Source organism: Heteronotia binoei, chromosome 1 (assembly GCF_032191835.1).
Source record: "Heteronotia binoei isolate CCM8104 ecotype False Entrance Well chromosome 1, APGP_CSIRO_Hbin_v1, whole genome shotgun sequence".
NCBI classification, from domain to species: domain Eukaryota; kingdom Metazoa; phylum Chordata; class Lepidosauria; order Squamata; family Gekkonidae; genus Heteronotia; species Heteronotia binoei.
The window spans coordinates 259,144,798-259,167,632 of record NC_083223.1 but is presented as its reverse complement, the minus strand read 5'-3'; the positions used below and the strand labels follow the sequence as shown (position 1 = coordinate 259,167,632).

Genomic DNA, 22,835 nt, shown 5'->3' with positions numbered 1-22,835 from the left:
AGGGTCATTAGAAAGCGGGGGGAGGGGAGGGAAATGTCTGCTGGGAACTCTATTATTCTCTATGGAGATTTATTCCCATAGAAAATCATGGAGAATTGATCCGCGGGTATCTGGGGTTCTGGGGGGGCTGTTTTTTGGGGTAGAGGCACCAAATTTTCAGTATAGCATCTAGTGCCTCTCCCCAAAATACCCCCCACGTTTCAAAAAGATTGGACCAGGGGGTCCAATTCTATAAGCCCCAAAAGAAGGTGCCCCTATTGTTCATTATTTCCTATGGAAGGAATTGAAAAGGTGTGCCGTCCCTTTAAATGTGAGGGCCAGAACTCCCTTTGGAGTTCAATTATGCTTGTCACAGCCTTGATCTTGGCTCCACCCCTAATGTCTCCTGGCTCCACCCCCAAAGTCCACAGATATTTCTTGAATGGGACTTGGCAACCCTACTGTAGGCCTAAAATCTTCAATTGAGAATTACTAGCGCACTTTTCTAATCCCTAAATCTGCCAGACAACTAACGGTGGAGAAAACCAAAACCAGTAAATTTCGGAGGACTGGCCAGCTTCTGCCCTGACAAGTTAGATCTCACCTGCTCTTTGCTTACGTTCTCTATGCTTTGGCTACGCCAAGGAGGAAAGCCTACTTTTCATGCCTGCATTGGTGGCCCTTGCCTCATTCATACTTTCTCACAGAAAGGAGGGAGACCAGAAGAACATGCCGGAAAAATGGGTGGGCTTAACATTTCAAATGGGAAGAGAAGGCGGTCCTGTGGAAAACAGCACCCTCCTGGTTTCTTTGTTCCTCATCCTGAGTTTGGACTCTTCCTGCAAACTCTGAGAGGAAGGCCGAAATCCCAATTGCCTCCAGTGCAACCCAGAGTTGAAAATCCGGAGTAGGATGACCTTGTGAACGGCCCTGTCAGGTGCATGTGACTGGCCCTTTCCTGCCCCGTCTGCTGTCGGACGTAGGAGGGATTTCAGCTCTGACGCGGCCCTAAACCCTTGCTGGCGTTATAATCCCAGCAATCTGTCCTTGGAGGACGGAGAGAGTGGGGGAAAAGAAGGCCTTGGCATCGCAAGCCTGACTGCAGGCCCAGCCGGGGCACTAATTGGGTATCATGAGCTGGCCGGCCGAAGAATGGAAGGTGGGGCTGCCGGTCCAGGCCCTGAGGGCCATAGCCGAGGTGGAGCAGCGCTTGGAGCGCTTGCAGAAGGAGCGCCAGCAGAAGCAGGTGCAGCTAGACACCCTGGAGGCCATAATGCACAAGCAGAGAAAGAAGGTAACCGGAAAGGGTAGGGTTGCCAGCTTCCAGGTGGGGCCTGGAGATCTCCCGCTTTACCAACTGATGTCCAGATGGCAGAGATCAGCTCCCCTGGAGAAAATGGCTGCTTTGAAGGGTGGACTCTATGGCACTGTACCAAGATGTGGTCCCTCGCCTCCCCAAACCCCACTGTCTCCAGGCTGCGCCTCCAAGGTCTCCAGGTATTAGGAAAGGTCAGAGCAGAAGAGTTGGGCCCTGTCTTTGGGGTGGGCCCACAAAGATGTTTCTGCTGGCCTGGTGCGTCATCGGAGAATAAAAATCATAGCAGGGCTGTGACTGATGGCTAAGCATGTTTTTCTGTAGCATTCAAAATGCATTGTATACATTTATTTTTGGTAGTCATAGAATCATAGAGTTGGAAGGGACCTCCAGGGTCATCTAGTCCAACCCCCTGCACAATGCAGGAAACTCACAGATACTTCCCCCTAAATTCACAGGATCTTCATTGCTGTCCTAACAACCACCCTGTAAAGTAGGCCATGCATTGCAAAAGGAGAGAGCGAGCAGTTGAATAATAGTGTGTTAGGGATGCCAGCCTCCAGGTGGGCCCTGAGGATCCCCTGGAACTACAGTTAACCTCCAGACTACAGAGATTAGTTCCCCTGGAGAAAATGGACTGGAGGGTGAACTCTGTGGCATTGAACTCCAATGAGGTCCCTGTCTTCTCTAAGCTCCATCCCCAAATCTCCAGGAGTTTCCCAACCTCGAGCTGGCAATTTTACCCCCTATCCCCCACCAGTTGTCGGGGGGACCTGGCTGGCAACTTAGTTTGCATTAGGGCTCCCTTAAGACTCTGCAACCCACTTTGTGTGTGCAACCTAGACTTTCACGTTCTGACCCAACCTGCCACCTCCTCACATGTTTTTCCAAAGAGTTTCATGTGCATTGTCTCTGCAGTCATGACAGCAGCCCCTTAAGGAAGGCCACTATGGTTACCTGAAGTGCCACCAGCTCTCACACAAACCTGCCTGTTCTCTGAGGTCGTCTTCTGAGAATGTGCTCTGTGAAATTAGGCAAGCTGTGATGGGCAGGGGGACAGGGACTTTCCTGTGGTGGCTTCCCAATTGTGGAATAACCTTATTTGAGACTTTCTTGACACCCGTTTTGTTTTTCTTTAGGAATCAAATGAGATTGCCTTATTCCCTCTCCCTCCCATGCATTTCATCAATGACTGTTTTCGTGCTCTTCTTTTTAAGACTTCTGCTTTTTAAAATCTCACTTTGATTTAGTTTTTATGCTCTTTTATGCACCAGGGTGTTTCTGTAAAGCCTGATTGTTTTAATCTTCACAAACCTATTTGAGAACTCTTCACCCACATATATTTTTGGATTTTATGCTTTGAAACAAAGCAGCCACCTACTCAAATTTCAGATGGGGACATGTACCCACTGTGTGGCTAAAAAAAACATACAGTGAGTTTAGGCCGAGATTCTGAACCAGATTTGTAACTGATACGCCTCTCCAGCTCTTGCAAAAGCATGGTACTTTTGTATTTCCCAAGTGTTCATATACATTATTTTAGTAATCCTCCCTGCAAGGGATGCTAGTGGTGGTGTTTTCCCATGATACTGAGGGGGGGGGGAGGTAGGGTTTAGCTTGGAGAAACGTCGACTGAGGGGTGACATGATAGAGATTTACAAGATTATGCATGGGATACAGAAGGTAGAGAATGAAGTACTTTTCTTCCTTTCTCACAATATGAGAACTCATGGACATTCAATGAAATTGCTGAGTAGTCAGGTTAGAACTGATAAAAGGAAGTACTTCTTCACCCAAAGGGTGATTAACACATGGAATTCACTGCCGCAGAAGGTGGTGACAGCTACAAGCATAGACAGCTTCGAGAGGAGATTGGATAAGCATATGGAGCAGAGGTCTGTCAGTGGCTCTTAGCCACAGCGTATTGTTGGAACTCTCTGTCTGGGTCAGTGATGCTCTGTATTCTTGGTGCTTGGGGTGGGGGCTTCTAGTGTCCTGGCCCCACTGGTGGACCTCCTGATGGCACTTGGGTTTTTTTGCCACTTTGTGGCACAGAGTGTTGGACTGGATGGGCCATTGGTCTGATCCAGCATGGCTTCTCTTATGTTGCCAGCTTCCAAGCGGCACCTGGAGATCTCCCTTTATTAGAATTTGTCCCCAGATGACCAAGATCAGCCCTCCTGGAGAAAATAAGAACTTTGGAGGGTGGACCCTACCCTGCTGAGGTCCCTTCCCTCCTCAAACCCCACCTTCCCCAGGCTGCGCCCCCAAAATCCCCAGTTACGTCCCAACTCAGAGCTGGCAGCCCCCTAGGGGTAGGTGAGAGAGCAGCTTATCTAAGGTTGCTTTGTGAAACCATGGGTTCATTGGGCATTGCAATATGTGACAGCAGTGTTAAGAATCTCAGTTCTGAGTTTATCAAAATAAAGCAAGTCCCGAGACCTCAAGATGCCAGAGAAAGAAATCCCACACACTTTGGGGGGGCAGCCTCCAGATGGGGCCTGGGTATCCCAGAATCACAGCTCATCTCTACACTACAGAGATCAGTTCCCCTGGTGAAAATAGTTGCTTGGAGGGCCCACTGAGGTGCCTGTCCTCCCCAGGCTCCATCCCTGAATTTCCAGGAATTTCCCAACCTGAAACTGGCAACTCTTATGTCTCCTGCCCCCCCCCCCACACCAGTAGCTAAAGGAGACCTGGCAACTGTACACCCACCCACAGTTCTGTGTCTCTTACTTGGCATAAATTCCTTACTGAAAACCTAACCATGGAAAAGGAAATATTGCAAAACTTAAATATTTCCAAGTATACTTAATATGTCTCATTGGGTCATATGGACTTCTCATTTAATCTTTTAATGTGATGTGTGTGTGTGCGCGCATCCAGAAGGACCAGAGCCCTGGCTATGATATTTTGGGGGAGAGGAATGTCTCTACAGCAGAGGTGGCCAAACTTGCTTAAAGTAAGAGCCACATAGAATAAATGTCAGATGTTTGAGAGCCACAAGACATGAACGTCAGATGTTTGAGAGCTGCAAGACAGGAAAGCAGGAAAATAAATGAGGAGGGAGGGAAAGGTGAAAAGAAAGCAGCTTTAACCTTAAATGCACTCTCCAAGCTGCCAGCTGGCTTGGCTTGGAGGAATGATTTAAAGAGAGAAATGCCTTCTCCAAGATGGCCGACAGGGTAGTGGGAGCTTCGAGAGCCACATGATATGTGTGAAAGACCCACATGTGGTTCCCAAGCCACAGTTTGGCCACCCTGCTCTATAACTTTTGAGCACATAGCAACTCTTCATTTAAGAAGCTCTCCTTCCTTTGTTCTTTGCAGCACGAAGAAGAGAGAGTCTCGTGGTCCCTCATTTCTCAGCAGAACCGGAGCCTGGCTGAAGCCCGGGAGCAGACAGAACGAGCTCGCCAGCGTCTAGCCCAGGAGCTGCAAGCCAAAGAAGCCCAGCAGGGCTGCCTTGAAGCTCAGCTAGCTCAGGCGACCCGCCGCCAAGCAGACCTTGAGGAAGAGCTGCGTAGGTATGTAAACACTGGTGTCAGCAGTGGGATCTGCGTCGAAAGGGCAGTGAAGGCTGCTGCAAGTATTTGTTACTGCTGCAAAGAACACAATGCAAACCTGTTTGCAGGACCTGTGTGCCCTTAAAAAGACAGTTTTTAAAAATAATGACTATATTTCTAGCTTTCAGGTATATACTGAAAGTGTCCTGCTAGTGTTTAGAGAAATTTCAGAAGTTAGAAGGAAGAGTTTCGTTGTATGTCCAAACACCATGGGGCTGGGCATTGGTGCTTGCTCTTCCCTATGAATTAAGTAGAATTGGAATACATTTCCCAAAATAAGTAGATATTTGCCATTTTTTTTTTCTCAGTTTGCATGATCTATGGAAATCATAGCAGCCAGAATACCTCTGACCAGCCTGATCTCATCAGATCTCAGAAGCTAAGCAGGGTTAGCCGTGGTTAGTAGATTGAAGTCTACCAAGGAGAACTGGGGTTGCTGTGCAAAGGAAAGCAATGGCAAACAATCCCTGCTTATCTCTTGCCTTTAAAATCCTATGGGCCTTGGGTTGCCACAAACTGATTGGCTGTCAGCATGCTATCCACACACACACACATGCACAGTGTACCTGATTTTGAGGTAATTTGGTTTTATCTCAGCGCAGAAACATTTTTATTTTTATAAAATACAACGCTTATATAAAGAGCTTTAGAGAACTTAAAGTGCTTCATATTAACTCAATAATCTTTAAAGCAACTCTGTAAGGTATGCCACTATCATTATTATCCCTGTATTGCATATGGCCAGGGGTGGGGGTGGATGGAATTGTGGGGGTGGGTGGAATCAGCAACTTGTCCAAGACCAGTGGGTCAAAATCTATAGCAGAGGTTAGATTTGAACACAGAACTTGTGGTTCATAGTTTCACCTCTTAGCTATGCTACACTTCACTTCGTTATAGCTATAGCCCTAGGCATTTCTTTTTAGATGTCTTGTTTTTTACAAAAAAATATTTATACGAACAGCAACTTCTCTGTGGGGCTCCAGTTCTCTCACAGAGGTTTCTGTGCTCTTGATGAATACTTCCAACAGTGACACTCAGACTGCAGCCCTTACTCCCCCCGCCCCCCCCCCCATTTCTCATTGTTTTTTAAAAAATCCTACAGGTGTCAGTTGGAACTTGAAAGGCTGCATTCAAGGTCCAAGTTGGTTCTTCCGTCTTCCAGCTGGAGCTCCCCGACACCACGTGCTGAAGGTAAAAAACTCAAAGAGGAAATGATATGGGTTATCTTAGGCCAATGAGAGCTGCTTCCTGCCGTGCCAAACCCTGAGGATTAGAGGCGTTGGCAGATGGAGATAGAATTAGGGGCTTGGGATCAAGACAGCGTCTGTGACTTCATTGTGTGACGGAAAGGAGGGACTGCCAGTTGCGGGATAATGTGAGGGTGGTGGCAGCTGACACTCCCACATCTATAGCCACCATGGTAGTGCTGCTGCCACACAATGAGGATTTTCTGTGTTGCTTCAGTCACCTCTGTGAATGCATTGGCAGTGAAAATTCCATGTGGGATTTCTTCATCCACTCTTCTTTAGTCAGCCCCTCACAGCCACCATTTTCCCTGCCGTGCCACCAGTTGGTGGCATAACTGGGAAAATGGCAGCCATGAGGGGTTTATGACAGGAAAACGTCACCTGTTTGGGTGGGATCTTTGAAAACGTGCACTTTGCCATCCAGATGGCATAATAATTGTGTTTGGATTGTGTTCTTTCCTGAAAGTGCTCCAGGTGGGATAGGAAGGCAGACAAGAAACATTGACAAAAAAGCAGTCAGTGTGGTAAAGTGAGGTCTTAGCTGGGGTAAGACTACTAGAAAGTGTAGGCGTCTAGAAGCATTCACCCAGCTTAATGGCACTGCCATCTTTAGGACACCTGAAAAAGTCAGAGGCAGGGTGGGGGGCTTCTCAGTTTCTACACCTTGCCTATTCCCAGTTATGTGGACTTACATCCAGGTGCCTGTGAAGGCCCCCAACTTTCTTGAGCTGACACCAGGTGGTCTCAAAATTTTCCAGACCCTTTTTACTATCTCCCATCCACTCTGGAAAAGAAATTGTTGTGTGGAGGGGGATGTTTTCCTGCTTTTTTCCCCAGAGAGCCCGGTAGCCTGAAATTTTGTGTGGCGGGGAGTGGCAAGCCAATGCAAACAGCAAAAACTTACAGATCGCCTAATTTTATGGTTAATTTAAATCTACAAAACTATTTTTAAAAGTACTATTAAGTGTTGAAGTTGTTTGCCAGCCTCTTCATTAGATTTTAGAAAGTGGGAGCAGAATGAAATTGTTGCTCAGCAGTCTGCAATCTGTACATTTTCCCTCAGAGGCCTGATGACCTGAGGCCTAATTCTCCCTGTGTCTTGTCTGTACCGCTTCGAACTGTGGGCCTTCCCTGACAGAACATTCCTGCAGATAAATTTATGTATTTATTTATTTATTTATTTTCTATCCTGCCCTCCCCCGAAACGGGCTCAGGCTGGGTCACAACAAAAGTATGAACAATAAAACCACATCATAAAACCATAAAAATTAGAATCCAGTCTTAAAAACAGATGGCAAGCCAGTAATAATCCATTGTGCTATTTGCACTGAAGGGCAGGTGGGCAGAGACATAATAACCGTCCAGTTACTATTGATGGAAACCATTGCCACTATGCCATTGGGTGAGCAAAAGGACAGTTTGGGCAGGGCTAGAATGATGGTTGCCTGCTGGTTAGCTGAAAGCTTCAGAGGAACTCCTTTTTACAGGTCCTCTGTATGTAGCCACGTGTGTAGAAAACTAGCATGTTAGGGGAAACACTAGTTTCCTTTCTTTGGGATGTTAGTCTTCTATGTTCAACGATCTTTTTTGTGTAAGACATTTAGTCACACAAGCAATTGGTAGAAGTGGTAGATCCCAGACATAGATTTGTTCCCTCAGTGAAAACTAGACCCACATTTTTAGTAATAACAGATAATGGAAAGTTCAGAGCAGGGGTTTCGGAATATCATAGAGGATCCTCAAAGGCTCAAATGTGACTATAAATGTATAAGTTCCAACTACAGAGGTAGAAAAAGATAGCGAGTACTGGACTAGCACTGGGAGACCCCGGTTCAACTCCCCACTCCGCTATGGAAGCTGGCTGACCTTGAGCCAGTCGCTTTCTCTCAGCCTAACCTGAGGGTTTAAAAAAATGACAAGCCGTTTTGGGACCCTGTAGGAAAGTAAGGCAGGGTATAAATGAGGTAAATAAAGCAAATAATAAAGTGTCAGCATAAAGATCTACACCCATACCCACACCCACACACCCCAGGGATGCAGCCTCAGACTGTGTATGTTTCTAACTTGGAGGAGTTGTGTGTCATCCCATCCAGTTCCTTCTTGTCATCTTCAGCATTCGCAGCAATTTGGTGCTTCTCTGAGGGAAAACTTTCCCCCTCTTCAGACAGTTTTTGTTCTTTTGGTTAAAGATATAGTTGAGAAACAAGGAGAACACTCTCGCCTTTCAAATCCATAACTAAATATGGTGGTATGCATATAAAGATGCGGTGCTCATCTGTGCAATGTTGAAAGTGATACCTCATGGTCTGAACAGGACCCTGATACTTCCTCTGCCCTGCAGGTGGTGGAGAGGTCAAAGCAGAGCCCAGCAGAACCCTTGCAGCTGGAACAAGTGTGAGTACAGGATATGTCCCTCTTTTCTGCCACTTGCTGCTCCTCTCCTCTCCTCTCCCCACCTCCACCCCCCCAGCCAGTTTGGTGTAGTGGTTAAGTGTGCGGACTCTTATCTGGGAGAACTCCTCCACTTGCACCTGCTAGCATGGCCTTGGGTCAGCCATAGCTTTGGCAGAGGTTGTCCTTGAAAGGGCAGCTGCTGTGAGAGCCTTCTCCAGCCCCACCCACCTCACAGGGTGTCTGTTGTGGGGGCGGAAGGTAAAGGAGATTGTGAGCCGCTCTGAGACTCTTTGGAGTGGAGGGCGGGATATAAATCCAATATCTTCTTCTTCTTCTTCATTTAATCAGAGCCTTACAGGCTTGTATTGGATCATAAGAGTCCATCTTCCCCAGAGAGCACTGTGTTCCCCAGAGAGCACTACATTCAGGGACACAAAACCTACTGTCTATCCCCGGACCAAGGGAGGCCATACTGAGTTCTACATGGGCTAGTGACTTTTCAGTGGCAGCACCAGAAATGTGGAATGCCCTCCTGGAGGCCATAAGGGCCCTGCAGGATCTTTCCCAATTCTGCAGGGCCTGAGAAACTGAATTATTTCAGCAGGCCTTCAACACCTAACTGGGAGAGGACTGCCCCCCTGCACTGCTGAGAAATTACGATAATCATAGGATCACTGTCAGAAGAAAGAAAGATCCTGCCTATACTGAAGTTAAGGAAATGAAAGGTCCCCTGTGCAAGCACCAGTCATTTCTGACTCTGGGGTGACGTTGCTTTCACAACTGAAGTTAACTAAAGTTAAACAGCACCATAAAATGTTTTTTAAATTGTATTTTATCGTTTTAAAATTGTAATTGGAGATGTTTGAACTGATTGTTAGCTGCCCTGAGTCCGCTTGCGGAGAGGGCAGGATAAAAGTAGAAAGAAAGAAAGAAAGAAAGAAAGAAAGAAAGAAAGAAAGAAAGAAAGAAAGAAAGAAAGAAAGAAAGAAAGAAAGAAAGAAAGAAAGAGTCTTTCCCCTTTACTTTTCCAGCAGATTCAACGCAATGGCTCCTTGCTTGCAAGTTCCTGGGAGAACGAGACACCCGTGACCCATTGGCGACAAGAGACCACCTGCCCAGGTGCTCCACCTGGGAGTCCTGTCCCCACAGAGAATGGCGAAGGGATGCGGTCAGTGGCATCAGAACTGGTATCTTCAGGAGAGTGGCTGAAGAAGGACAATGAAGGTATTGAGAGCTTTCCCTTTTTTCCTCTTTTGCCATGTGGCTCATTTGCTCAAGCCTCCTTCGAGGTCCATTTTAATGGGTTCTGGCGGCCTCTTTGTATTCTTGGTTGCTTGTCGGTAGTTGTTTTTGCATAATTCTACTTCCGGAATACATGAGAACAGGGCAAATAGATTCTACTTTGATACTGCTGGAAAGTCTGCTTTTGCTGCATGTCCCCAGCTTTAAAGACTTCAGCAGGTGTTTCCTGTACATTCTGTAGCACAAGAACAGTAACCATTTTAATCTGTTGGGGGTTAAAAATGGCAAAGAGTTCAGTGGCACTTGAAAAACTGATTTATGGAAGCTTATTCCATGTCTATAGATTTGTATCCTGCTCTTGCTCTTGAGTAGCATATTTGATTTCTCCTCATCTAATTCTTTTGACCTTACAGCACTCCTGCAAGGTAGACTGAGACAGAGTGGCTTGGCTGACTGATGATCTAAATTGACTTTCCCGTCTTTTGCTATAACACTCTGAATCACTACAAGCTCAGTGGAACTAGGGCTGCCAAGTTCCCGCCAGGGGCGGGGGATCCCCCACTTTGGCAGGCCCCAACCCGCTAGCAGGGAGGAGGCTGCGGGGGGGATACCTGCCTCCAAAGAGTTGCCATGTGGCATATGCAGAGCCTGGAAGTGACATATCGTGCCAGGTAAGTCATGCAGGGGCACTTTAGGAATTCGCAGGAAACTGTGGTTTCACGCAGGGATTCTTTAACAATTTGGGGAGGAAACTCTATGGTATCATAGAGTCCCCCCCAAATTGCTAGAGCATCCCCACATGAAACCATAGTTTCCCACAAACTCTTAGAGCGTCCCCATGCAACATGCATGGCGCAATATGTCACTTCTGGGTGACATCATAATGCTGTGCATGCTGTCCCCTGCCAGCAGCTTCAGGGGACATGGCAACCCTAAGGGTGCATTCACACGACACTAAATAATATGTTTTGCAATGGGATTTTTGCTGTTCTTACACAGTAAAAATCCAGTTGCAAAAGGAATTATTTAGTACAGTGTGAACACACCCTAAGTGGAACTGATGGCTTTTAACTGCTATTATTGAATTTGGTACGTTTTCAAATTTGTCTTTCTAAAACTGTCACTTGATTTTTTTAAAAGTAGTTTTAATTAACTAGCGTGCATTTTAATAAATTAATTTATGTCTGCATAAATTTGCATAAGTTCTAATTGCACGAATGGAGAAAAGGCTTCAGCATGCCCCCCCCCCCCCCGCCAATCTTGGTACTGTTTTCTTTTTCTTAAAACTATCCCGAAGAAGCCTAAAGTGGCTTTAGGATACAAAAACAGTCTATGTGGTCAGCATGAGCCCCCTTCTCCATGCCTGCGGCGGTCATGATCAGAACTGCACGCACGTGTCTCCCAGAGGTACACAGCCTCCTGTCATATGTCTCCTCTTGGAAGACGCAGAAGAACTTTATAATGTGGTAAACAAAAGACCTATTGAACAATCAAACCAATTAAAGAATTTTAGTGAAAATGGAAGACATATGTCTCATATTATGGATCAAGATCGATAATTGAAGACAGGACTATTTTTGTAGGAAAAGCCCAGCAGAAACTCATTTGCATATTAGGCTCCACCCCTGGTGCCAAGCCAGCCGGAACTGCGTTTCTGCTCAAAGAAGCCTTCATTGAAGATCAGCTTGTCTCCCCTGAAATAACTGAAGAGTCAGGAGAATATGAGAGATTGTAGCTATTTTCTAATGAGCATTATATTTATTTTACTAATTAAGCCTATCTTAACTTACACTTTGGAGAAAGAATTACAAGCAGTATGCAAAAAATTATACCAAAATACCAAAAATAATATGTTAGATAAAATATATACATTAAGATGGTTTGTTAAAATATGCATATATGTTATGACAGCTTCATTTAATTTACCTAAGAGGAATATCCTGAAATAACCTACTCTTGATCTATATATTATATACTACAATGATGGCCTTGATCTATGTAAAAGCCTTAGATGATTAATTATTACTTTATATCCCCTCCTTTTTTCTGTACTCCCCCCCTTAACTTTATAACAATATTAAAAAAAATGCCCAGTGTGATGATGTCACTTCCAGGTGACATCATGGCACTGATAATGTCAACACAGGAGGGGGCTGTTTGGGGGTAGGGATTGGAGACCACAGAATTGGGAAAAAACCTGCCCCGACCAGGAGACTGGCAACCCTACTGCTGAGCTCCCTTGCCTTCTCAGGCTCCACTCCTAAATCTCCAGGAATTTAAGAACATAAGAGAAGCTATGTTGGATCAGGCCAATGTCCCATCCAGTCCAACACTCTGTGTCACGCAGTGGCCAAAAACACTCAGGTGCCATCAGGAGGTCCATCAGTGGGGCCGGGACACTAGAAGTTCTCACACTGTTGCCCCTCCCAAGCATCAAGAATACAGAGCATCACTGCCCCAGACAGAGAGTTCCATCAATACCCTGTGAGAGCCGTCTCCAGCCCCACCTCACAGGGTGTCTGTTGTGGGGGAGGAAGGTAAAGGAGATTGTGAGCCGCTCTGAGACTCTTTGGAGTGGAGGGCGGGATATAAATCCAATATCATCATCTTCTTCTACTCTATATGCTTATCCAATCCCCTCTTGAAGCTGTCTATGCTTGTAGCTGTCACCACCTCCTGCTGGCTGTGCTTCAATCCAGAGTTGGTAGCCTTACAAAAGGGCTAGAAACTTGCCTGTCTGGTCACCTGGAATATGTTTTCACTCGCGATAAGCCCAGAGGATGCGATAATCCAGAATTCAGGTATGAAAACTGAGGCATGTCTGCTTTTGTCACCTAAGCCTCTTCTCCCTTCTCCCTGCCCCATCCCAGAGCTGAGGACCAAGCTTGCCAGAGCAGAGAAGCAGAATCAAGAGAAGGAAAGGGAACTATGGAGACTGCGGAAACAGGTGGAAGAGACTCGGGCTGAGCTGGCTCAGTGGAAGAAGCAGCGAAGCAACCAAGCTGAAGTGAGTAGCCCAAAAGACAGCTGGAGCATGCAGCTCCTGGCACATAACTTCTGGCCCCCATCACTTGCTTTGCTAGGACTTCCAAGTCTGTTTTGGAAGTTTCTTAGAAACTTGGGGGTGAAACCTGGGGAGGGGCCTCAGTGGGTATAATGCCATGGAGCCCACCCTAGGAAGCAGCATTTTTCTCCAGGGGAACTGATCTCTGTAGTCTGGAAATCAGTTGCGATTCCAGGAGATGCTACCTCTGTTTGCAAATCTTGGTGAGGTTATTTGCCACTCTTTTGAGGTTATTTGGCTCTGCAAATTCCAGTTTTGAATTTGCTTCTCTTTGGATCAAGTGAAGCTATGGGATTCTTCATTGCTATGTGGTTCTCTTCTTCCTTGCACCAATTTTTCCTCTCATAAAAATGTGCAGATTTTGAAATATTACGCGCGCATCAATTCCTTGTTTATTTTAATTTAGATGTTTATACTCCCCTTTTCTCTCCATTGGAAACCCAAAACAACTTACAGCATCAGGGTGTGGTAAAGAGTGACAGTATGTAAAGTGGGTTCTATGCATGGAGGCGTTAGAGGATGAGTGATAACAAGCTCTTAAATAGAAGTAGCATAGTATAAGGCTACATTACAAGACTGGGGCTAGGGCCAAAGGGGCCAAACTTATATACATCTCTGGGTTCCCACGCAAGCATGTTATTGGGTCATTCAAACCGGGGGAGACTTGTGATTGGTCCAGGGCTGCAGAGATTTGGATCCTGCAGCTCTTTGTTCCCAAGTCTCCAAGCTCAGACCGTATGGCTCCATAATGAGCTAGGCAGGAACACCCAATGTCTTCCCTTGAGTCCAGATACATAACAGGCAGACTCCAATCTAGAGGAAAGGAAAGGTCCCCTGTGCAAGCACCAGTTGTTTCTGACTCTGGGGTGACGTTGCTTTCACGTTTTCCCGGCAGACTTTTTACGGGGTGGTTTGCCATTGCCTTCCCCAGTCATCTACACTTTCCCCCCCAGCAAGCTGGGTACTCATTTTACCAACCTCGGAAGTATGGAAGGCTGAGTCAACCTGGAGCCGGCTACCTGAAACCAGCTTGAACTCAGGTGTGAGCAGAGCTTAGGACTGCAGTACTGCAGCCTGTGTTTAATTCCCCCACTCCACCTCTGCATGAGGCCTTCTGGGTGACATATGGCCAGTCCCAGTTCTCTCAGAACTCTCTCAGCCCCACCTCTTCACAAGGTGCCTGTTATGGGAAGAGGAGTAGTGGATACTATAGCCAGTGTGGTGCAGTGGTTAAGAGCAGCAGACTCTAATCTGAAGAACTAGGTTTAATCCCCCACTCTTCTACACAGTAGCGGATTGGCTCTAAAAATACTGGTTGCCAGGAGACATCGGGGGCCCACCCACAACTCTAAGGCTGTCATTTAATTTTTGAAAGAGAAAAAAATATAAAATTTTCAAAAAAAATGCATAAGTGGAGAAAAGGTACAATCAAGACTTTTGCGAAATAAATATATACATGCTAGTACCGGTAATTATAGTGTATTATATATATATATACCGGTAGTACCGGTAATTATATATATATATATTGTACATATTACTGGCTGTATGCAGTAGATGTTAAAGATAAATACAGATTGCATTTTCTCCAAGGGAGCTGATCTCTACCAGCTGGAGATCAGTTGTAAAAGCAGGAGATCCCCAGGCCCCACCTGGAGGCTGGCAACCCTAAATACAACGTAGATTGTAGTTGCATTACAGTAATAATACTGGGCAGACTTCAGAGCAGACTTCGGAGGATGGTAGAAGACAGGAGAGCCTGGCGTGACTTTGTCCATGGGGTTGCAAAGAGTCGGATTCGACTGTATAACTGAACAACAACAAATAATAATACTACTGGAACTTCTATTAGATTTTCAAGCAACTAAAAGGTCATTAATATTTTTAACATATTGTCTAATGTTTAAAAGAGCCCCGTGGCGCAGAGTGTTAAAGCTGCAGTACTGCAGACCTGCAGTACTGCAGTCCACAACCTGAGTTCGATCCCTGGCAGTAGCTGGGTTTTCATGTAGCCGGCTCGAGGTTTACTCAGCCTTCCATCTTTCCGAGGTAGGTAAAATGAGTACCCAGCTTGCTGGGGGTAAAGCGTAGATGACTGGGGAAGGCAATGGCAAACCACCCCGTAAAAAAAGTCTGCCGTGAAAACGTTGTGAAAGCAACGTCACCCCAGAGTTGGAAATAACTGGTGCTTGCACAGGGAACCTTTCCTAATGTTTAAGGGGGCCCACTTGCCATCAGGCAAGCTGACACCCTGGCCAGTCCATCACTGCTTCCACATGAGGCCTTCTGGGTGGCCTCGGGCCAGTCACTGTTCTCTCCAAATTCTCTCAGCCCCGCCTGCCTCACCAGGTACCTACTGTGAGGAGAGGAGCAGTAGAGAGCCAGTGTGGTGTCATGGTTAAGAGTGGCGGCCTCTAACCTGCAGAGCTGGGTTTGATTCTCCTACTTGTCCACGTGAAGCCTGCTGGGTGACCTTGGGCCATCACCGCTCTTGCTGCACTCGCTCAGCCCTACCTACCTCATGAGATGCCTGTGGTGGATAGAGGAAGGGAAGCCAATTGTAAGCTACTTTGAGACTCCTTACGGTACGGAAAAGCAGGGAATAAAAACCACCTCTTCCTTCTCTTCATAGTTCTCTCTTCCTCCTTTATCTTCCTCATAACACTGCGAGGTAGATTAGGTTGAGAGAGACGGGTGGTTTTATTCATTTATTTAATAAATATATATATGCCTCTTCTCCAGAAAAAGAGCTTGAGGCAGCTTAAAGAACACAGCAATAAAGATGATTAAAATTCAAAGTCAAAATGCTCCTCCCTCTTTAAAAAATTTCCCCCCCACCCAACAGTCATAAAAGCAGCAGCATGTCAGGCTAAAGATAGCATATAGAAGTAGAACTTATTTGTTTATTTAGAAAAGTGCATAATTATATGTATAGATAACATAGGCTGTTCATACAGTTCTTAAGGTTGCCAATTCTGGGTTGGGAAATTCCTGGAGATTTGGGGGATGAAGCTTAGGAAAGGTAAGGTTTAGGGAGAGGCCTCATCTGATAGGATGCTTTAGTGTCCACCGACCAAATAAGCCATTTGCTCCAGGGGAACTGATCTCTAAGGTCTGGAGATTAGTTGTAAAGCTGGATGATCTACATGCTCCCCACCTCTCAGAAGCTGACAAACCTAAAACTATATGATACCCATGAACCTACACAGTCAGCAGTGAAAAGCAGTACCAGTGATTCTACACAGTCAGCACTGAAAACATCTAACCAAATCTGTTGACAAAAGCAAACAAACACCCAGCTGATATGAAACAGAGAACACATTCACTCACCTCTGGAAGGTAACAAGCACTTAGCAACAGAAGGGTAAGGTGAGAGTTCGGGAACTCAAGAGAAGCAAGCATAACCAGGGGAAAATGTTTCCAACTTCGTACTTGGACAAGACAAATGTCTGAGACTTTACGTAATTAGACTTTCAGTACCACGCAAATATCACCTCCTACCAGATGGTATGTGTGTCTATGTCATTAAAAGGCTGAGGGGATTTCTTAAAGATATCCAGTGGGCCTTGTTAAGTTTGCCTGCTGCGCTTTTAACAGGCCATGATGCTGTGTGGTAATTATCTCATCCTCCACAAATAACCCTGCGAGGTAGGTCATTAAAAGTCCGACTAGACAAATAGGGGATGTGAAACTGAGACACTTGCTTAAGGCTGTCAGGAATGGCCAGTCTGGGATTTCTATCCAGCTCCTCTTTCTTTTCCCCATGCTCCAGTTTAATTTGAACACTATTTAATAACTGAACTAACTCAGCTCACAACTGAGCCTGTAGGCTCTGCTTCTTAAGATAAGAAGAAATAGCGCCGCAATGCAGCAATAACTGAACAGCCCCTTGGACGAGCCGGGCTTGAAAGTTTGGGATGCTCAGACCGCTTCTTTCATGTTGCTGCTTCATGATCTTAGCTGAAGCTTGTCAGATTAGGATCTGGGAGATCCAGGTTCGAATCCCCACTCTGCCATGGAAGCTTGCTGGGTGACTTTGGGCCAGTCACATGCTCTCAGACTAACCTACCTCACAGGGGTAGTTGTGAGGGTAAAATGGAGGAGAGAACAACATAAGCTGTTTGGGGGTCCTCCCCGTTGGGGAGAAAGGAGGTACAGAAACAAAGCAAATGAAAGAAAGGATTAGAGCAGTGGTCCCCAACCCTTTTGAGCTTGTGGGTATGTTTGAAATTCTGACACAGAGCAGTGGGTGCAACCACAAAATGACACAGCCGGTTTGGTGTAGTGGTTAGGAGCAGAGGACTCTAATCTGGGAGAACCCGGTTTGATTCCCCACTCCTCCACAAGAAGCCAGCTGCTGTGACCTTGGGTGAGTCACAATTCTCTCAGAGCTGTTCTCACAAGAGCAGTTCTCAAAAGATCTCTCTCAGCCCCACCTACCTCACAGGGTGTCTCTTGTGGAAAGAGGAAGAGAAAGGAAACTGCAAACCGCTCTGAGACTCTGAATGAAGGGCAGGGAATAAATCCAATCTCCTCCTCCTCCTTCTCCGTCTCCGCCTACTACAAAATGGCTGCTACAGGAGGCAGAACCAACCAAACAGATGAATCCAAAGTGCAGGTAGAAGAGGGATAATTAAAAAAAAAACCACTGAGGAAAAGGAGTGAGAAAATCAAACCAACACTGGTGGCAACTGCTGCTGACAGAGGGTTGTGTCTCTCAGAAGCTGATGCCCTGAAAAATCTAAGGAGTTCCTGGACTCAGTATTATTTAATCTGCATAGCCAATCAGAAGCCCTCTTGGACAAAAGCCCCATTTAGCCCCACCCACTTTCTTGGTGGGCAGCAGTTATGGTGTTGAAGGCTGTGGTGCCTAGAGGCACTGAGGTGGGAACCCCTGGATTAGAGACTAGTAGTGTGTCTCATGGAGTACACCAATGGGAAGGTAAACCTGGGGTGACTCTTCTGGGAGGGGCTGCCTTCCCCTCACAACCTGTGATCTCCCTCAGCCGGGCCTCAGATTCAGTGGGAGCTCACCGGAGCACAGCTCCTGAACCTTTCTGAGAGTTCCGCCTCCTCCTTCTGAGAGTTCCACCTCCTCCTTCTGAGAGTTCCACCTCCTTGTCCATTGAATAGTATGTGCAGCTGCATAACAATCCCTGGATGAGCTCCACCACCTATTTTTCTACAAAATAACCCCTGCCCTCAGCCTTGTGCTCGCTCAACTCCTCTGCATGTCACAGCGGCCCTTGAGAGAGCATGAATTCTTTCTTTCAGAAAGGCTGAGGCAAGAAAGAGTGGTGTGACATGTCTGACTTTTCTGGGTGCTCAGTGGGAAGAACAACAACCTTGCCTTGGTAGAGCCCATATTAGTCTTCGGGCCTCCAGGCATGCCTCACCTTATCAGCCACTTGTGCTAGCCCAATTCCACGTTGCTTTGTGCTTTCTGTGCCATTCAGGCCAGACTGAGACAGTCAGGTTTTGCTGCCTCAAGGCTTAGTCATGGCCAAGCGGAAGGGAGTGGCAAGGCCTGTAATTCCACAAAATGGCATTTGGGCAAGCCAGTCCTTCAGTTTCCTGTGATATTGCCAACATGTTTGTTGGGCTGATGTATGCTGCTTCCTGTCCGTACCTACCAAAGCCAGGAAATTCGATAGCCACTCCCACACGGGCTGCGACTGGCCAGAGCATTTCATTTCAGAATTATAAAACCTGTTAGATTATTGAGAAATTGGTGATTTGAAGGGTCCCTGCTAAGCAGACCATAATTGTGAGCCAGGATCCCATCCTGTTATGTGTGAAAAGCAAGAACACAATATTTCTTTTTGGGATACACAGAATATCCTACTCACAAGAGACAGACAGACACACACACACTTAAGAGGTTGCAGTTTACACTGGGCAACTTTGAACTCTAGGTCCTGTTAGTGTACAGTGTAAAATCTTACCTCACAATGGGTGAGTCCCCTAGTTTAGAGGGTTGCCAGCCTCCCAGGCGGGCCTTGTATCTCCTGGAATTACAACTGTTCTCCAGGCTAAAGAGATCAGTTCTCTTGGAGAAAATAGAGGGTGGACTCGATGGAATCCCATTCCTCACTGAGTTCCCTCTCCTCTCCAAACCCTGCCCTCCCCAAGCTCTGCCTTCAAATCTCCAAGAATTTCCAGTCCCAGAGTTGGGAACCCTATGCATCAGTCAGAGGAGTGGTTTCTAGGGCTGCTTGCAAAGAGGAAGGGAAAGGAAGCTGTTATGTATGGGGACTGGAGTTTGACCTTAAGGCCAGCAGAGAATGGGCGATCTCGATTGTCGAGCGACCGCAGACCCAGAAGAAAGTGGCCCGCTTCTTTGCATTGTCCATGATGTCCGAGCACAGCGGGAGGCATAGGATTCCCAGTCCTCGGTGGTGGCGTCGAACTCATCGAAGTGTCCTGGAGCGGCAGCCATGTCGTCTGGCGTTGCGCAGTGCTGGATGCAGAGTACAGCAATGCACGGTGCCAATGGCTGGGGCTCCTCGCTCACCAGGATCTCACCTTCGTTGCCAGTAAAATGTACTGGGTTTGAAGCATGAGGATGCCCAAGAGATAATGAGTTCAGCTCTTTATTCAGAGATTCAGCATAGTGAAATAGAAACAGAACTGAACATAAGAACATAAGAGAAGCCATGTTAGATCAGGCCAATGGCCCATCCAGTCCAACACTCTGTGTCACACAGTGGCCAAATTTGGCTAATAGCCACTGATGGACCTCTGCTCCACTGCTGGCAGGACCAACAGCCCTGCTTCTATGCATACAAATAACCCCACCCAAAACCCATTACACACAACTGTAGGTTAATAGCTGGCCCAACGATCCCTGATAGGCCTCCTTCCTGAATCCAGGTGGCTATTGTTTTAGGGTCTCCAGCTCAGCCAAGTCCCTGCTGGCCCTAAGGCCAAACTCCAGTCCCAATACATAACAGAAACACCCTTTCTGCAGCAGTCCCTACCCAAATGCGAGCCTTCCTCTATGCACCACTGCCTCCCAGACCCCCTCAGTTTAATGCAGTTTAATGCAGCTTCTTCAGCAGGGCCTGACATCTTTACAAGGCCCTGAGTCCTCATCCCTTTGCAGAGCGGACGAAGTTATGAGTGTCGTTAATTATCGCCTGTGTTTATGCCAAGGCAGCACCAGCCGAAAGACAGCAGCCAAAGGTTCTTCCGTTGCTACCCCGCTGCCGCCGCCCAATCCAAAAGCTGGGAATTTTAACAAGGCCGCAGTTCATCAGCAGAGTGCTCTTTTACAAGGTTCTTGTTGGGAACAGTTCAGAAGGGGCTTGGCGGCGGTGATGGGTTTTCGGAGCTGGTGGCTGTGAGAGATTTCAGACCGCAGGGCTGCCCGATCAGACCCATGGAAAAATGGACAGTAAATGGCAGGCGTGAAATTCTTGCTGATTTTGATAGATGGATAGAAGCTCGTTGCAGGGGCTCCGTTTCAAGAGAAAAGGGATATGCTTTGCAGGAGATGAGGTGCTGGCGTGTGTTTATATAAGCAAGGAGAATGTGGGTCTTGGGATCTGCAGGGGTGTAATTCTAGCAGGAACTCCTTTGCATATCAGGCCACACACCCCTGATGTAGCCAATCCTCCAAGAGCTTACAAAAAAGAGTCTTGTAAACTCTTGAAGGATTGGCTACATCAGGGAGTGTGTGGCCTAATCTGCAAAGGAGCTCCTGCTAGAATTCCACCCTAACTAGGATGGCCCAACTCAGGTCTCGATAAATTTTCTTTGACCCAAATTTACCAGCCAGACTCATTTTTTTCATCCCTCAGAGTTTTGCATTTTAATGACTGCATTTTCTGTTTATTGCTAACACAAAACCTAATCCTAACACCGTATTTTGTAATTTCATTAATGCCATGGCAAAAGTCTTGTATAGAAATAAAGATTGGGTTAATCCTGGTTATCACCACAATCAAAAAGATAATCTCTAATCCAGATATAATCTCTAATCCATATATAAAACACCCCCTTTAAAAAAAAAAAACCCAACAAAACTGTTTAAAAAGAATGGGCCCCTGAGTGGTTAAGAGACCAAGTTGGGTGTAGTCGTTAAGAACGGCAGACTGTAATCTGGAGAGCCAGGTTTGATTCCCCGCTCCTCCACACACAGCCAGCTGGGTGATCTTGGGTCAGCCACAAGTTCTCTCAGGACTGTTCTCTCAAGAGCAGTTCTGGGAGAGCTCTCTTAGCCCCACCTACTTCACCAAGTGTTTGTTGTGGGGAGAGGATGGGAAGGAGATTGTAAGCCACTCTGAGACTTCAAGTGAACAGCAGGGTATAAATCCACAATCTCTTCTTTTTCCTGTTGTTTCTCCCCACCACAACTGATATTAAAGTGTACTGCTTCTGCATATGGAGGTGCAATTCTATTGTCATGTCTAATAACCGTTGATGAGCCTATCCAAAGACCTTCCGTGCCAATCTAGCACTCTGAGACCCTGAGACACAAAAGTTTGACCCGGGCTCACTTTGTAGTAGGAGCTCCTGATGTAGCCAATCCTCCAAGATCTTACAGTAGATCCTGTAAGAAGAGCCCTGTAAGCTCTTGGAGGATTGGCTACATCAGGGGTGTGTGGCCTAGTATGCAAAGGAGCTCCTGCTACAAGTGAGCCCTGAGTTTGGCAAGCCCAACTGGGCATGCTGGACTTGCCACACTGCCAGGAAGAGTGTCGTCTGCCCCAGCTCCTGGAGCGGAGCCAAAATTGAGGTGGGGAGTGCCAGCCTTTAAAATCTCCCCCCATACAGATACCTGAAGCCACTACCTAACCTCATTGGGTTGTAGAGGCAGCCTGTGCTTTGACGGGTTTAACTTTTATGACCCCCTCACTGCCTCTCTTTTATCTTTTTTCCTTGGGCTGGTTTTCCATTTCATTGCAGCGATGGATTTGCCGATTCATTTTTATCGCCAGTCTTTTAATTATTTCTCTATTGGAATGTTATTATTGAGTAGCATTGCTTCTGCAGTCTTTTTGCCTGGAGGGGTGGTGGGGGGGAGCTCTGGCAAAGCTGCCTCTCAAAGACAGCCACAAGGGCTCAATTGTTGTGCTTCTGGGTCCCCTTTTGGTAAATGACAAAAAGGATACGGGGGGGGGGGGGATTAAAGCCTTTAAATGCTCACCTCCTTCTGCATGCCAGTGCAGCTGTACTATTAGCTAACATGTACAGTATATTCAAATGCAAGATTAGGGTTTTCTTTCCTAAGTATGCCAATTGCAGAGAGGGTTGTCTTACATTTGCTTACATGTTACAGTTACGTCCATTACTATTTTGTGTATGTGCATATAACATTTTTAAAATATTGTTGTATCGTGTGTGTGTGTGTGTGTGTGTGTGTCTGCACTTGGAAGTCATGGCGACCTCTGGTGATGAAGAAGAAGACTGCAGATTTACACCCTGCCCTTCTCTCTGAATCAGAGTGAGAGTGGCTCACAATCTCCTTTACTTCCCGCCGCCCCCCGACAACAGACACCCTGTGAGGTGGGCTGTTGTGTTGTGTTGTACTGTTATCGATGTGTTGTGTTGTTGTTGTTGATTGGCCTAGAGCCGTATTAAACTGACTGACTGACTGACTGACTGTGAGGTGGGTGGGGCTGAGAGGGCTCTCACAGCGGCTGCCCTTTTCAAGGACAACTCCTACAAGAGCCATTGCAGCAGCTGCAAGTGGAGGAGTGGGGAATCAAACCCGGTTCTCCTAAATAAGAGTCCGCACGCTTAACCACTACACCAAACTGACTGACCCCTACTGGGGGCCTGGAGGATATTCAGAGAGGTGGCTGAATAAAGCCTGCCCTTGTCCTCCCGACTGCTGGTATTTCAAGAAGGCCTCCCATTCAAGTACTTGCCAGAGTCAACCATGCTTAGCTTCCATGATCTGATGAGATCAGACTTGCCTGGGCTATCCAAGTCAGGGTGTGTATATAACATTTTTAATGTGCTCATCTTCCTTTCAATTAAATTCAGTAGGCGTTGCTAGGTTTGCTGGTGTCTTGGGGGAAG

General features: G+C 46.6%; 1 protein-coding gene across 1 annotated transcript in view; it reads left to right on the top strand.

Moving 5' to 3' along the window:
* The first annotated feature begins 908 nt into the window (after positions 1 to 908).
* LOC132582771 (centromere protein F-like) overlaps positions 909 to 22,835 on the top strand; it is a 36,132-nt gene continuing 14,205 nt past the window's right edge. The window contains exons 1-6 of the mRNA XM_060254491.1: positions 909 to 1,273; positions 4,624 to 4,820; positions 5,962 to 6,050; positions 8,448 to 8,500; positions 9,532 to 9,724; positions 12,613 to 12,749. Coding sequence (XP_060110474.1) covers positions 1,112 to 1,273; positions 4,624 to 4,820; positions 5,962 to 6,050; positions 8,448 to 8,500; positions 9,532 to 9,724; positions 12,613 to 12,749 — 831 coding nt within the window. The 5' untranslated portion in view covers positions 909 to 1,111. The remainder of the gene's footprint in view (positions 1,274 to 4,623; positions 4,821 to 5,961; positions 6,051 to 8,447; positions 8,501 to 9,531; positions 9,725 to 12,612; positions 12,750 to 22,835) is intronic.